Genomic DNA, 16,700 nt, shown 5'->3' on the forward strand with positions numbered 1-16,700 from the left:
GACTCCCAACAGGACAGGCTGGTGTGTTCAGCTGAGGTGGTGTTTACCTCACTGATGGTCTGTCATTTAAGGGGATGGTTTGGTGGCGCTCAGCACACCCACAGTGCACCACAGCTTCACCTCTGTTGCCAAGTTCCAGAACTTTTTTCTCTCCCCAGGAGAAAGCCCCCTGACCACCTGTGTCTCGTGGTGGATTTGCTTGTTTTAGATGTTTCCTTTAAATGTAATCACATGCTGCCAAGGCTGGTCCACACTGTAGCAGATACCAGAACTTTGTTCCTTTTCAAGGCTGACTTGTATTTCACAATGTGGATAAACCACATTTTGGGGGGAGGGGGTTGAGACAGGTCTCACTATGTAGTCTTGGCTGACTTGGTTTCGCTATGTAGACCAGGCTGCCCTCAAACTCATAGAGATCTGCCTGCTTCTGCTTCCCAAGTGCTGGGACTAAAGGTGTGGACCACCATGTTCAGCCTATGGACCACATCTGAGACCACTAGTAAGGGGTTGCTTGGCCCCAGCCACTATGAAAAGGCTAATGGACCAACTCTTGCCTGTTCATATGGTCTGCAAATGGAACTGCCTGGGGTGTGTTCTTTGGGGTCTGGCTTCTTCTCTGTGTGGCGGCTTTGAGGTTGGCCGTGCTATTCTGTGGGAAAGGCTGGTGCTATTCCTCTTTGCCCTCTGCTGGCTGAGACCACTAGCCCCTTCTGTCATCTGTAGCCCGGGGAGGGTCTCCAGAGGCAAGACATGAACTTCCCCAAAAGACTTGGACGGGTATCTCATCTGGAGCACCCAAGATGGAAAGCAGACAGAAGACAGAGGGAACTATGGGGACATGTCATACCAGATTAGGTAAGGTTTTCTTGTCTCCCCTTTCCCCAGGAGGCCTGGCTTCCCCCTGGGACCAGGCCTGTCCCCAGACCCCGGCGCTGGGAAGCATCTGTGTCACCCGGGTCACCCATTCATTGCTTCCTTGCTGGTAATTATTCAATTACGGAGTCCAAGTGCTTCTTACCTGGTGCTTCAATTAATTGCTTGTAAACACTCAGGAAAGCTGCTTCTGCGTCCTGACTTCTCTTACTGAGAGCCACCACCTTTGGAAGAAGAGACAGTGTCAGCTCAGCGAAATTCCCACATTAAGGAATCTTAGTTCAAAGCCCAGCTGCACTGTGCCCAGGCTGTGTGACCTTGGGCAAGTCAATGCCCCTCTCTGAGTCTCAGTTTCCTCATCAGTAAAGTGGGGGTAGGGAATAATGATAGGACCCACCTCTTAGACCTGTCATGCACTAGGAGTTAAACACAGGAATGGGCAAATGGTAGGTTATTAATATCTGGTATTAATCTCTTGTTTGAGGGGGTGGGGTAAGTTCAACTATGACACGCTTTGGGAGAAAGTAGGACATGCTTGGAGAAGATGTCTTGTGTGTGAAAATTAAAGTGAAATTGTTAAAGTTCTTAAACATCAAACAGCTCCAACTACTGCCAGAGAGAACAGCTACATGAAACAGTTCCTGTATGCTGACCGTGCTCAAAAAATATTTCCCAAGAGAATGGCTAAACAGATAACGGATAACCCCGCGGTGAAGAGCCGTACTCGGGCCATCCTCTTGCTTGTGTTCTTTCTTGTTCTGTCAAGGAGACTTTGTGCAAGACAGATGTCACCTGTAACATGTAGACAGGTGACTCTTGGAGGGCTAGGATGCTGTGGCGTTTCCAGGCTCAGGACCCCTTATTTCCTGGTTCAGACAGTGCAGCTGCCTTGATCCTGGCTCTTGCTGCTCAGTCACATTGAAGAGTCCAGGGCCTCATGTGCCTGGAGCAAGTTCCTGATATGCACAGACCATCGACTCTGCATCCATAGGCCGCTGGCTGGCTGGGCCACTGTGTCTGCAGTGAGCCTGTGTTTCCAGTCCCATGCTTGTCCTTCCCAGCACAATTTCCTGTGGTGACTGGGCTTGCAGTCCTCCTCTCTGAGCCAGGCATTTCCTTTAACTCTCAGCGATGCCATGAAAGAGACAGAGGGGTGTTATCTGTTATCTGTCAAAACTTGCCCTTAAAGACAGCCCTCAGAGCTCTGTCTGGCACACAGTAGGTACCCAACATGTTTTCTGAGGGGGTATGTTCTTATTTAGTCCAGTCTGGCCTCAAACTCACTATGTAGCTGCAGATAGTCTTGAAGTGCTAATCTTCCTACCTTACCTCCCAAGTGCTGGGGTTATGAGTGTGCACCACCAAGTCCACTTTATGTGGTACTATGGCTTGCACACAAGGCTTTATGATGCTAGGTAAGCGCTCTATCAACTGAGTCACATCCCTAGCCCAGCAGTGCCATTTACTGAATAAACAAAGCCAAGTGCATTGTACTAACTCTAGGTCTGGCTGAGACATCGTCTGAAATTCTCACTTTTGCTCCACACAGGCAGAGGTCATGTCTGGGATAACCTGTTCAGAGAGGCAGGAAACTAAGGCTCAGGCCCTGGAGCTTGGACACTGGGGGTTCAGATCCCTGTTCCATTATGACTAGCTGTGTCTTCTTGGGCAGAAGGGTCACTAGAATTCTCATTTTCCCATTTGTAAAGGGGGCTAAAAATACAACTCTCTTAAAGGGATGTTGGGGCAGCCAGTGCTTTGAGTACATGTACAGTCCTTCAAAGGACTCCTGCCATGCCTTAGGCCTCAAAGATAAGTTCACCTAAGTCTGACCAATTCTCTCCTTGCCAGGAACAGTGCCAGTGCCAGCTGATGATCTCAGCTGTGTGTGTATTTTCAGAAAGTTCCCAAGAGAACCTGCCTTTCCATGCATACCAGTGCATACAGGGAGGGAGAATCAAGGACCATAGACATTCAATGTAGAGGATCGCACTGCCCAATATGGCTGCCATACTGTCCAATATGCTGCCAAAGTATTCAATATGGCAGCCCACACTATCCAATATGGCTGCTAAAGCCATGTGTGGCTACTGACCACCTGAACAATGGGGAGTCCAAATCAAGGCATATGGCAAATGTGAAATACACACAGGATTCCGAAGACTTAGTATGCGGAAAAGAGAGTATAATAGCTAATCAATGTTTTGTTTTGTTTTGTTTTGTTGCAATAGGTCTCATTATGTAGCCTTGGCTGGCCTGGAACTCTCTAAGCAGACCACGTTGGTCTTGAATTCACAGAGATCCACTTGCCTCTGTCTCCTGAGTTCTGGGATTAAAGGTTTGTGTCACCATGCCCAGCTCATCAACATTTTTTAAAACTATGAATTACATGTAATCATTTTTTATTATTTAAAAATGTGGCTTCCAGAAAATGTAAGATTTCATCTGTGGTCATTAGACTTCTATTGGATATCGACGTTTGAAGATTTCATGAGACCCATAGAGAAGTGGGGAGAAATGCAGGGCTGATGCTGAACAAGTTACTTAAAAAGGCCACTTACAACACCAATTTTATCTCATTGTTCTCCTGAGAACAGACCCTGGTCTCTGACCTTCCAGAGTGAGCGACGGTCTCTTACGCACTCAACAAACATTCCCCGAGTCCCTGAGATATGCACCCAAAACATCCATGAACAATGCAGATGCGGGCCCTTCATGGACATCAAGGTGAATTCTCCAGATATTGATTAATTACAAGCGTTAAGTGTTTGAAGGAAACACTTGGGAGACTGGGTTGATCCAGTTTGGTGGTAGAACCGAAGAATCCCCATCTCTGAAACAAGGACAGTGTGATTGGGGAGGGGAAGGGCAGAAAGCGTGAGAAATCAAGTCACCAACATATCAGGCTGTCAGCCCTCAGACATGGACACACTCCAAGCCAATGGGAACCACAACTGCCCATCGGGGATTACAGCAGGGAGTGGGTGAAACACTGGGTCACTCAGAAGTGTGTGGGGTGCAGTCAATGCAGTTTGGAGTGCCCGTGATAGGACAGTGGAAATTAAGATGCCAGCCCAAACTGTGGGCTACATGCTCTTTCTACTGACAAATGTCCATCTACAAAGACATGCCAGTCAGCAAGTTATTGACACCATTGTCCCACTACGCAGGCAAGCAAACTGAGGCCCAGTTACGGAGCACCCTGGGAAGGCAGGAGCTATAGTAAGGGGCTGGTCATTTGGACCCCTCCTGGATGTTGCTGTCTCTCAGGTGTCCTGCGGCTGTCTGAGGGTGGAGTCTGCTGGGTGCCCAGTGCTCACAGAAGCCACAGGAAGAAATGCCATTCACCTCCTGGCTGAGACGGAGAATGTGAAAGAGCAGAGGGTCTGACACTCTGGTTTTCAGTCATCCATACTGAGCACAGTGCTGGCTGGGGTTTGAGAAGGTCAAGAATGTTCCCATGACTTGTAAAAAGCAGGACAAGGGCTGGCTGAGTCTTTACTGCTCCCGAGCCTCGCCCATGGCTCCCCCACTTTTTGGTCACCTATGCGCCAATTTGTAGTGATGTCTTTATCTCTGTGACCATCCTCGTCTAATAATGTCCACCTTCCCCATCAGAGTTGGGCTATCCAATGCACTCACTACCAGACACATGCCAGAGACTGCTTAAATGTGGCCACTGCAGGGGTCAGTGAGCTGGCTCAGTAAATAGACACACTTGCTACGAGTTTGGCAGCCTGAGTTTGATCTTCAGAAACCACATGATGGAAGGAGAGAACTGACTCCTGCAAGTCGTCCTTTGACCTTGCATGCCATGGCACACATGTGTCCCCCTCAACAAGTACATAAATGTTAAAAAAAAAAAAGCGCCCATTCCACACTTCAATGAATGGTAAGATAGTTTCTCAGTCTCAGCACAGAAAAGGGAATGTAAAAGACCCCAATAATTATTTCATATCGATTACTTGTTGAAATGATAATGCTAGAGACAAATTAGGGGAAATAAAAGCTATTATTATTCACCATTAATAAAATTATTAATTAATATTTTATTATTAATATTAATCAATACGTTATTTATTAATAATAAAAGCTATTATTAAAATTAAGTTCATCTGCTTCTTTTAAAATACACCTTCTAGAGAAATCTAAATGATTTTACATGACTTATATTCTATCTCTGCTGGACAGTGCTGAGCTGATCCTTAAGGAGTTGGCAAACTATAACACAGTAGCCCAAATCTGGCCCTTCATTAGTTTGTGCAAATAAAGTTTTATTGGACCACAGCCAGGGGCATTCTTTTATGGATCCCCACGGCTGCTTTCACTCTTCCAGGACACAGCAGTGCAGCTGTGACAGACCCTGTGATCTGCAAAGCCGACAATGTTTACTATCTGGGTGCTTTTCCAGGGTTGTGGCTTACACACTTAACCTGCAGGTCTTGACCAGGGAGCTTGGTAGGAAGGAAGGGTTCTGTGGTCACTCAGAGGCACAGAAAGAAAGTATCCAGACTGGGCTTGTGACAGCAACAGTTTTTTGTTGTTACTTTTGTCTTTTTGAGACAGGGTCTTCCTGCAGCTGCAGCTGGCCTGGAACTCACTATGTAGACCAGGCTGGCCTCAATCTCACAGAGCTCCACCTACCTCTGCCTCCTGAGTACTGGGATTAAAGGCATGTGTCACCATGCTTGGTTGACAGAAATACTTTGAAGGATTCATACAGCAGCCAGCCCCACCCACCAACAGTAGGTCACCATCAGAAGGACCCTGGTATTGGGACGTCATGAAGAAGCAGTTCCGTCATGACCAGCAAAAGCCTGTTGCCACCACCTTGGTTCTTGCCTGCTGGGGGTTAAAACCTGGCAAATTTTCCCCTACAGGCTACGTGTCCACGGGCTGTCTGTAGTAGCCAGGATAGTGACTGTCTGCTGAGCACAGCTCTGTGCAGCAAACAGTTGCATCCCTATGGGATGGAAGCCCCGCGACACCAGCACTGTCCAGAGGTAGAGAGGAAGAAACTGCGGTTCGGGGAAGACATTCCATTGAGGTATGAGAACTAGCTATGAGAAGGAGGCATCAGACCCAACACCTCTCACACCAGGCCTGGATTGGAGACCAGAAACGATACTTCCTAAGGATTTTGAAATCCCGTGGCATGGACAGGGGACCTGTGATGGGGTCCACATGTTCTTTTATGGGCATGCAAAGGATGGTCACAGAGCATGCTTTGATCTGTGGGAAAAGTCCTTTTCAGGCTCAGTTCAGCCCAATATCCTCCCAAAATGCATTCAGCTACAGAACTTCCAGACCCACCCATCCCAGAACACCCACCGAGAGGCAGGAGGAAGCTGTTCTTAAAGTGTGTTCCATGGAACACTAGTTCCCAAGTTCATTCCCTAGGGACCAAAGTACACCCAACTCCAGGCCCAAATCCTATCCTCAAGGATGTCTAGAAAGGCTTGGTGTTCTGAGTATCCTGACCTCTGAGCATAGGCATCAGTATCCTGTGATGATGGGGCCCAGCCCACAATAAAAAAGACTTAAAAAATAAAGGAAACAAGGACTGGTGATGTGGCTCAGCTGTTGGCGTGTTTGCCTGGTGAGTGCGAACCTCCAACATTGCAAAAAATAAGGCACAGAGCACGGCTGTAATCCCAGCACTCAGGAGGCAGAGGCAGGAGGATCAGAAGTTCAAGGTTATTTTTGGCTACTTGGAGCCCCCTTGCCTCCCCTCCCAAATTTCTCAGGATGCTCTGAGTACCTGCCTGCACTGGCCTGACCAAACACCTGGTGTGGAGGAGCTGACCCACAGAGACATCATTGAGTCCAGCAAGGAAAGAAAACAGCATATAAAATGGTTCAGGAGGAGTCAAGGGCAAGGGATGGGAGTGAGCGGGAGGGAGGGGTGTTTGAGCTGCATTTGTAGGGCCAGTGTAGCTCTGGAAGCAGGACAGTGCAGCTGACTTACAGAGCTTGGGAGGGAGGGATTCAGGGAGATGTGACATGTGGGAGAAAAGGGCTCCAGGAAGACAGAATAATGGGTGCAAAGGCCCTGGGGCAGGAGGTTGCTTGGCTTGAGCAACAGCAAAGAGGTGGGCATGGCAGGGCTGGAGCAGAAGGACCAGAGAGGCAGCTACTGCAACCATCCAGGGGAGCAACAGGGGCATCACAGAGCAGAATGGGGATTGCAGGGGTAGGGTGAGGGCCTTGGGGTCTGGATTCAGGGGATAGGTTCTGGGCGAGCACAGAGCAGAAGTAGGAAAGCCTTAAAGAAGAGGGTAGTCTGGGACCACTGGGCAGTTTGGGATGTGGACAGGCAGATTCCATTGAAGGGCTCCTCCTGTGGTCCTGTCCTCCTAAGAGCTTGGGACAGGGCTGGGCAGTGAGCATCCTTCCAAATTAGCAAAGTCAGGGGGTGGGGCGCAGAGTACTTGGGAGCCCTATGTGGGATAGTACCCTGAACTCCTTGTAGTGATGGGTGCCCAGGACCTGCCCAGAGGCCCCACCTCATCCTTTGGATGCCCAGGGCCAAACAGGAAGCACCGAGGAGCTGAGAGCTGGGTTAAGACCCTGCACCTCTCACCTTGGACAAGGCACAGTTTCTGAACCTGTTTCCCCATCTGTATAGTATCAAGGTCCTTCCTCTGTGTATGTGATGCTCATGCGTTGCATATGTGGGGGCTACATGTATCCACCAGCACATGAGTGGAGGCCAGGGGGACATCCTGTGTTCTGCTCTGTCACTCTTCCTTACTTCCTCGAGGCAGGGTTTCTCACTGAACATGAAATTCCCAGTTTTGGCTAAGGAGTGGCTGGTCAGCAAGCTGCCAGGATCTGCCTGTCTCTGACTCCCAATTCTGGGGGTTACACACATAAGCTGCCACACCTGGCTTTCACATGGGTGCTGGGGTCTTCGTGCTTGTGTAGCAAGTGCTCTCATCCACCAGGCCATCTCCTCAGTTCCTTAAGGCCCTTCCTAACTCAGGTGCACTGATTCTCATCACAGCCCTCTCATGCACTCACACCCACTCCCTGTGCCAGGGTCACCAGGCACCAGGTGGAAGCAGGGCCAGAGGGGTGTCTGCTGGGGGCAGGAGGAAAATGGTGGGTAATTTTCTTCTAATATTTGTAATTACTTCTCAGGTTTTCAAAAGTTGGTGGTGTTCTTACTTTTCATGTGACAATGTGGTTCCGAATACATTCATGCCAGACTCTGGGGACCCTGCCAGGGCCACCCCATGCAGGGCAGGAAGCGGCTCCATCATGCACACCAGGCTGTGGGCCCGCTATTAGCAATAGTGTAATCACCAATTACTCCTCCGATCCGCTGATTTCCTAATTACCAGATGAAGTTCCGACTTCTCACCTCTGAGCAGGGTGAGCTGTTCATTTCCAGGAGGAAGCTGTTTTCTTTCCTCCCACCTTTCTGCCTCTCCTCTCTGTTCTGGGGAGGGGGACTCCCCCTGGCCTCCACATAAGACTGCATTTAAATTGCCTGTCACTCAAGACAAAGGCGAATCACTCATTTGTAATTCACCAGCACCTGAACACCCGCCTGTTTTCCTCCAAGCTTCCATGCACTGGAGCACAAAGATCATTTTTCTATTGTTAAAATTGTATAAGCTGGGGCTTTTTTTAGCAGCGAATACACAATTTCACTTCTCTTCTGAGGGTTCCCAGCATAAAAGGGACAGGAGACTTTCTTTAGTGCCTTACAAATAAATTTTGCTTCGGGGTAATAAAGAAAAAAAAAATCAACCATGGGCTGGGAGAATGAGCTGGAAAGCTATCAATTATTTGTCAAGGCCACGTCTAGAAAAGAGGGCAGGACAGAATCAGGCTTCCTGCGGTCCTCAGAAGTGGCGGGGATAAGGTAGGACAATGAAGTCATTGTCCAGGGCACCTGGAAGCATCTATGACCAGTTCCTTTTTGGATATTGTGGTACCTGGAACGTGGCTCTGTGCTGATGGCCTGATGGCCATGCCATCTTAACAGCTCTGAGTGTGACCTTGCTTTGTGCCCCAGGATGGCTCCAGCTATGTGTCGGACTCTCTGGCTACTTCACCCAAGGGAAAAAAGTCACAGACCATTGCTAAACCCCTAGGTTACCGTTCAGTGGCTCAGCCTCCAGACAGCCCTCTGTCCCAATGCCAGTCCTCATTTTTTCTGTATCAAATTATAATCATAATACCTTCCAAGTTTAATCCACAGCTTTTTATAGCATACAAAGACTTTTCATGGTAAGTAGCTCATGGGAGCCTCCAAATGCTCCAGTCCTGGGAGAGAGATGGCTCTTGTGTGAGAGGCTCAGAGGCTGAAATAGCCACTCCAAATAACACCCCCTGTTCCCCCTGGAGTGGTGTTGTCTTAGTTTGTTTCTCCATTGCTGTGACAAAACACTCTGACCAATACCAACTTGGGAAGGAAAGAGTTTATTTGTCTTACATCTCCCAGGTCACAGTTCATCAGGGAGCCCAAGGTAGGAACTCAGGGCAGGAACTAGGAGGCAGGAGCTGGAGCACAGGCCATGGAGGAACGCTGCTTACTGGCTTGCTCCCCTGGCCCCTGCTCAGCCTGCTTTCTTATGGAACACAGGCCCACCCGCCCAGGGGTATCACCACCCACAGTGGGCTAGGCCCTCCCACATCACTCAACAATCAAGAAGGTGCCCCATGGACATGGCCACAGGCCAGTCTAATGGAGGCAATTCCCCAATTGAGGCTCCCTCAACCCAGGTGTGTGAAGTTGACACTAAAGCTATCTAGCACAGGTGGGGAGGTGACTTTGGCTGTGCAACCAGTCACCTGGCAGAGAATTTGGGCTGGAATTTGTGTGACTCCTACCACCTAAAGTGGGTGTGTGGTGGCTTCCATTTTAGGTACGTTAGAACAGTTTGAAGTTCACCCCCATAATGTTCCTGTCCCCCAATGGAATGAGTCATGCTTTCCCCATGTCACCCACCTGTTTGAACCCACAGTATCATGCCACATAGCATGCCAGCCACCGTGAGATGCTCCCAGTGTGGAAACAGGGACAGTGGGGGTCTGTGGGAGCTCTCTAGCTCTAATTCTCTCCCAGCCTCAAACTGCTCTGAAACATGGGTCTACAAACTAAAAAACAATACTGACCACATCCAGAGCATTTAAGAGGCACCACATGCTATGCTAAGTGCTTATCATGAAACAACTTAACTTGGATCACAGTCCTATGAGGTCAGCATTATATTCCCCAAGTTACCAATGGAGAGAAACCAGGATTCAGAGAGGTGGAGAAAACAGGGAAAAGTCACACAGCAAGGGGCAGAACTAGAACGCGCACCCAGGCCCCAGAATCCCTGCTGCTGCTGTCAGTCATGATATTACATCATCTGCTTCTCCGAAAAGCCATACCATACCCTGTGGAGGCTGCCACACGTGTGTGAGCATGTGTTCTTGAATCCTGCTTCACTCACAGGGTCATGTGTCATGTTGGCCAAGTGGCCCTGAACAGTGGGCCAGAGACACCCCACAATCCTATTTTCTTGGACATTCTAGTGTTTTAAAAATATTGGAGCTGTCAAAATCCATCAAGCCAGACACTTCAGATTTGCACATTTGACTGTGGTATGTAAATGACAGCCCAGAAAGGACTAGAATATGTAAATATGTGTATCTAGAGTGAGCCAGGATTTCTAAACCAGAGGAGTGCCAAACTGCCAGGGAGTCAGAGGATCTGGCCACGCAGGGGCCCACGCTTTCAATCGACAGCAGCCACCTGGAGCCATCTGGGCCATCTGTTGGGATGGGCTAGGGTCTGTAGTGACCCCCCCCAAGCCTGGTGCACCTGCCTTTAAGGTGGGGACCGTCCCCCAAGAAGCATTTTGCACCCAGTCTATGTCCTTGCACTTTCCTCCAGGCCCAACAGCCCTCTGCACCCCACCTCCCAGGAGCAATTTTACAGTCAGGTGACAGAGGCAGGGTGGGGACCCAGGGACCATTTTGGTCAGCTCCTGATTCCCCAGAGCTGCCTCTTCAAATCTCAGCAAGCTCTCTCCTCCAGCTCCTCAGTCCCCATTCAGAAGCCAGGCCCTGCCTACCCAGTCCCTCTGGGCTCTGAGAACACGGATTGCTTCAAGTACCTGAATGAATACATGGAAGTCAAGTCCTGATGAGGTGGAAGGGGTACAGGAAGGGGGGGCGGGGAAAGCATGGGGTATGTATGCAGCTAGTGCTTAATAAAGGCCTAGGGCTTTAAAGAAGGTTCAGAAAGAATGTGGGTTTTGGAATCAGGTCTGAGAGACTGTAACTGTGTGGTCTCCATGGGGTCAGACCCTTAGCCTCCTCAACAGTGAGAAGGGAAAGGCGATGGGCAGAGCTGCCCACTGACCAGCTTGGTGAAGAGAGCAGAGGTGCAGAGGCCGGTCAGCACTCCATGAATGTGCATCCCGGAGGGTGGATGGCTAAAAGGATGGCAGTCCTTGACCTTCTTGTGCCTCAGTTTCCCCACCTAGAAAGCAGGGACACCAAGGCTCAGCTGGCGTTTTGCCACACTAGCAGTTAAAAAATGGACTTTGTTTACCATTTTTTGTTTTTGTCTTGTGGTGCTGGGGATGGAAACCAGGGCCTTTGCACTTGTTAGGCAAGCACTTGACCATGGAGCCCCATCCTATGCTGATCATATGGGGTGAGGTTGGCCAATGCATAGGTGGTTCTTAGAATTCTAGCCAAGGGCTGGAGAGATGGCTCAGTGGTTAAGAGCACTGGCTGCTCTTGCAGAGGACCCAGGTTTGAATCCCAGCACCCACATGACAGCTAACAGCTGTCTGTCACTCCAGTCTCAGGGGATCCGAGCCTCTCCTCTGACCTCTGTGGGCATTGTACAACATGGGTGAACTTACATACATGCAGGCAATATACTCATACACAAAAATTAAAAAAAAAGAAAGAATTCTAGCTAAAGGGCCACAGGGTGAGCTAGATGCCACATGTGAGAGGTAGAAGTTGGCAGAACCCAAAGGCTGCAGCCAAATGATCAGAGAGCGGGTAGAAGGTCGAGGAGTCTTGGGCTGCCCTCACAGGCTCTGCACCATACCTCCTGGCTTGAGCTGGCCCAGTGGCTCTGCACTCTTTTAGCCACATGCAGGGCTCTCTCCTCTGGACACATTCTGTTCTGGCACATTCTTCAGAAGAGCAAAGCTGAAGAAGTGTATATCCTTTAAGGAGTGGTGGCCACGCAAATGTCACTGGAGCGCCGCCCTGCCCAGGCTTTTAAACATAGCTATGCCCTTTCGGAGGTCTCTGTGGAGTGTTCTGGAGACAGCACTGAGGGAGGCTCTGCTGGATATGGGCCCTGATGGGCCTGTGTGGCTCTGGCTGCCATGCTTGCTGGGGTCTCCATTTTTCTGTGAGGGGCTCCAGAGTAGATGGTCACAGCTGGGATTTGTTTCCTGAGTTTTTCCCACTGTGCAATGACTGACCTGGGCAGCCTCATGCCTGCTCTGTGCCCATCGCTAAATCTGTGGATGTTCAGGATCAAGGTGATAGTGCAGGTGTGCTGAGCACGGGCTGGGCAAACAGAAGACACTCAATACATACTGACTTCATGATAATTATGTACTCAGCTTGGAAGGAAGCTAGACCACGCCCTACCCAGGAGTTCTAGAATCAGAGGAAGTGTGTGAAAGAGTGTGAGGACATGGAGCAACTTGTCCTGGTGGGCTTCCAGGAGGAGGCATGCTGGTGTGAAAGGAAGAGGGGCCGATGAATAGCAGAAGGCAGGTGGAAAAGGCCTCACAGAACCAAACAGCACAATGGGATGAATATGCCACCCCAGCAGATCCGAAGCCACCAACATCACAGATGGCAGAGTTTACTGAGAATACCTTTCTCACGCCTCAGCTATTAGCTCTCTGCTCCCCCACTCCCCCAGATTAAGAAACCAAGGCACAGAGAGGGTAGGAGACTTGTTTGGGCTCACACAGCAAGGCAAAGTGGGTAGAAGAAGGATTTGGGGACATGAGGCCTGCCTGCAAAACTGGACGGCCACTCAAGTTAGACCAAGGTCACTCTGCTAGGTGACATGCAGGGTCATTGCTCTTTCTTGCTGTCCTGCCTCTGTCTGTGTTGGTCATTTAGCATACTTGACAGGCTCCTGAGGTACTTGAAGCTGTACCTCTGGATTGTGGGGTAGCCCTCCTTTGGGGACTGTCACCAACAGCACATATAGCAGACTGACCTTTTCTCCAACCTGACCCTGATCCCAGCTGCTGGTGTCAGCCGCAAAACTTTTGGTCCAAATGCAGCCTCTTCTCTCTTTTTATCAAAGGAGCTATCAGCATCAGATTAAAGGGAACAAAGTTGTCGCCTAACCCACCCCCACCCCACTCCACCTCATACAGCTAAACACAGACCTGACAATTTTTAGAGGGACTGCAGCAAACAGTCCATGCTGGGACCAGTGCAGATGTTGCTGTTTTCTTCTGCTCTGCTGGGAGATGGTATTCATTTAGCAAGTGGTGCCTGGACAGGGATTCTCCCAATTGCTGCTCCTTCCCAAAGGCAGGCAGCCCTTGAGGAGCCCCAGGGCAGCTGGCTTCACTCCCAGAGAGGTCCCGGGCAGGAGCAAGTGCCAGGGAGGCTTGTGTGGAAGGAAATGGAGGGTAGGTATGAGCAGTTTTGCCAGGGCATCTTCCATGGTGACCCCTGACCTGGTCCCTCTGCCATTTCTGCTTCTGTGGTGAATGGTGACCATACGAGGGCTGGAGTTCACACTGCCTGCCATACTGGGGAGCAGGCTTTAGAGTCCCCAGATGCCCCCACAGCTTGGCCTTCTTCAGGGTGGTCTTTGCTCTAGCTGACCTCTGCCCTGCCCTGGAACTGACCAGCCTGAACTTGGTCATGCCCTAGTTGCCAACCTGTAGGCAGGTGCAGGGGATGGAGGAACAAGTTCAATGGCACACTGGGGAGAGTCAGCAAAATCACAGCTCTTCCAGCTGACTCCCATGATGGTGGTGGGATCTGGAATTAAGCCCAAGTAAGCAACAGCGCATGGTGCTTGCCTGTGACCCAGACTTGGCCCTGAGCAGCTGGAGAACACACAGGGAGGAGGAAGGTAGATCTTTAGCACTCAAGCTAACAACCCAGATGCTTCAAAACCACCAGTCCAAGTTCACTGAAGGGAATGAATGTCATGGCTCAGCCACACTGCCCCTGTTCTCTTAACTGGGGTCACAGGAAAGCCCCCAGGAAATGTCTCGGTTTCCGTCACATGTATGTGAACAGCAGGCGTGGGGACAGGAGGCAGAAGGAGCGGCCATGTTACAGGACAGGATGGTCAACTTGTCTCAGTGTGTCTGAGACCCTCCTGGTCTTGGAATGATATGCTGTACCTCAAGATCATCCCAGTTTTAAACCAGGGTGCACTCAGTCCACAGTAAACTACAACCACTGACCAGTCTCTGTAGGAGGCGGAGCAATGAGTCACAACGCACAGAACTTAGCTGAGTCCCAACAGTAACAATAAAGAAACTAAAAATCTCAAAACACAACGAATCCCAGACACAGAGATTGCACCTGGACACTGGATAGAAAGAAACTAGTGCTACTTGGGGTGGGACTGTGATCCCAGTCCTCAAGATGGTAACACTGTGGTTGTGTGTTCACAGGCGCTAAGAGACTCACAGGCACAACAGTGACTTGGATCTGCTCACCGCACCCAGGGCTGGGGGGCAGGTAGCCCCATGTGATCAACCAGATTCACCTGGTTCATCAGTTTAAACATCTAAAAGTAAAAATAATAAAGTTGTTTATAATAAAAGAAGGGAAGAGGGAAAAGAGGAGAAAGAGGAAAGGAAGGAGGAATGGAAGAAGAGAGGGAAGAAAGGAAGATGGAAGGATAGAGGGATGGAGGATGGAATAGGGATAGAGGAAGGAGGATGGAGGATGGAGGAGGGATGGAAGGATAGAGGGATGGAGGATGGAATAGGGACAGAGGAGGGATGGAGGATGGAGGATGGAGGAGGGATGGAAGGATAGAGGAATGGAGGATGGATAGAATAGGGATGGAGGATGGACTAGGGGCAGAGGAAGGAGGATGGAGGAGGGATGGAAGGATAGAGGGATGGAAAGATAGAGGGATGGAGGATGGAATAGGGACAGAGGAAGGAGGATGGAGGATGGAGGAGGGATGGAAGGATAGAGGGCTGGAGGATGGAATAGGGACAGAGGAGGGATGGAGGATGGATAGAATAGGGATGGAGGATGGCAGAGGGATGGAGGAGGGGATGGCGGGATGGAGGAGGGATGGAAGGATGGAGTATGGAGGAGGGAGATAGGATGAAGGAGGGGGAAGGAAGAATGGAGGAAAAGAGGGATACACAGGAGAAGGGAGGATTACAGGAAGATACACACTCTGAGCCACACTTGATCACTCAAAATTTAGAAGTCTTATTTAGAAGGTAGGCTGGTAAGCTTTTTCTGAGAAGGGCCAGAGAGCAACTATTTTCAGCACTTTGGCCCATATGGTCTCTGTTACAGGTGCTGAACTTTGCCCTTATCCTATGAAACAGTGGAGACAATATGCATGGCTGTGTTCCAATAAAGCTTTATTATTTATAAAGACAGACAGTCCCAGAATTCAGCCTACAGTCTGTAATTTTCCAACTCCTGATCTAGAAGTTTCTCTACTGATTCAGCTCCATAGCTTTTTTGCTGTTGTGCTCAGGATGGTCATTCAGCCTCTCTGAGGTAGTTTGCTTCTGGGTAAAATCGTACCAACAACACTCTTGGCTAGTACTGATGGGGCATACCTGTAATCCCAGCACTGGGGAGGTGGAGGCAGGTGGATTAGGAATTTAAAGCCAGCCTGGGCTACAAAGTGAGTTTGAGGTCAATCTGGGCAACACAAGACCCCCCTTTCTTAAGAAATAAACAGAGCAACCCTATATCCAGTCAGGACTAACAGCAGAGGAATGGAGAGTCTGGCCTCGGGTCAACGTGGATGGGCCTCTACAAACAGCAGGTGACGTGGCCATTGATCTGCACGCCTGGGTAGAATGTTCTGTTCAGTGCTTAGAAAAGCATCTGGCATGTAGGAGAAGCCCAATAAATATTTGCCGAAATGATGAACGATTATGTCTGTGCCCAGCCAGCGAGAAAACATGGCTGCCTTCCCGCTGCCCCAAAGCAGCAGCCTGAAAGAGGAAGAACTTCAGGTGTAGGGTCACTCCTTCTGGCTGGGAGGTGTTTGTCTGTGACACTAACTTCCCAAGAGGCTGTGCAGCATAAGGCCAAGTCTCTAAAGCATCAAGAATGTGTCAAGGAGTGACAGGTCAACTGTCCCTCCAAGGTCTGACCAGGGACAGGACCTTGGGTTGGAAAAGACTTGGGGCTGGGTTGGTGGGGCAGCTTTGTGTCTAATCTTGGCTGCTGTCTTGTTTGGATTGGAAATAAACTTGGTCATTGGGGCAGAGTTCCTTGGTGTGTGTGCCTTGGCACAGCTAATCACATACAAAAATGAAACAGATAGTCTTAGAACTCGTATCCAGTGGGCAAGAGTGATGGCTCAGTGGTTTGATTCCCAGCACCCCCATGGCACCTAACAACCATCATAACTCCAGTTGTCAGGAGTGTGGTCTTTATTTTTTAAAAGATTTATTTTATTTTTGTGTATATGTGTGTGGGTAAGTGTATATGTGTGCTAGTGCCTGAGAAGTCAGTCTAGAAGAGGGCATCAGATTCCCTAGAGTTGGAGTTACAGATAATTGTGGGAACTGAACTCAAGTCCACTGTAAGAGCAGTATGTAATCCTTTCTCTCTCTCTCTCTTTCTCTCTCTCTCTCTCTCTCTCT

General features: G+C 49.6%; 1 protein-coding gene across 7 annotated transcripts in view; it reads right to left on the bottom strand.

Annotated features, from left to right (window-relative positions):
• Cux2 (cut like homeobox 2) overlaps nt 1-16,700 on the bottom strand; it is a 186,447-nt gene that overhangs the window by 43,887 nt on the left and 125,860 nt on the right. For 5 of the 7 annotated variants that reach the window (XM_029570566.1, XM_029570567.1, XM_029570568.1 and 2 more), the window contains one exon: nt 1,019-1,097. In XM_029570566.1, the coding sequence (XP_029426426.1) occupies nt 1,019-1,097 (79 nt within the window). Of the gene's footprint in view, nt 1-1,018; nt 1,098-1,597; nt 2,787-16,700 lie in introns of those variants that run through there. The other 2 variants (XM_029570570.1, XM_029570569.1) reach the window with 2 other exon arrangements.

The sequence above is a fragment of the Nannospalax galili genome, unplaced genomic scaffold (genome assembly GCF_000622305.1).
Source record: "Nannospalax galili isolate Female #2095 unplaced genomic scaffold, S.galili_v1.0 scaffold120, whole genome shotgun sequence".
Taxonomy (NCBI): domain Eukaryota; kingdom Metazoa; phylum Chordata; class Mammalia; order Rodentia; family Spalacidae; genus Nannospalax; species Nannospalax galili.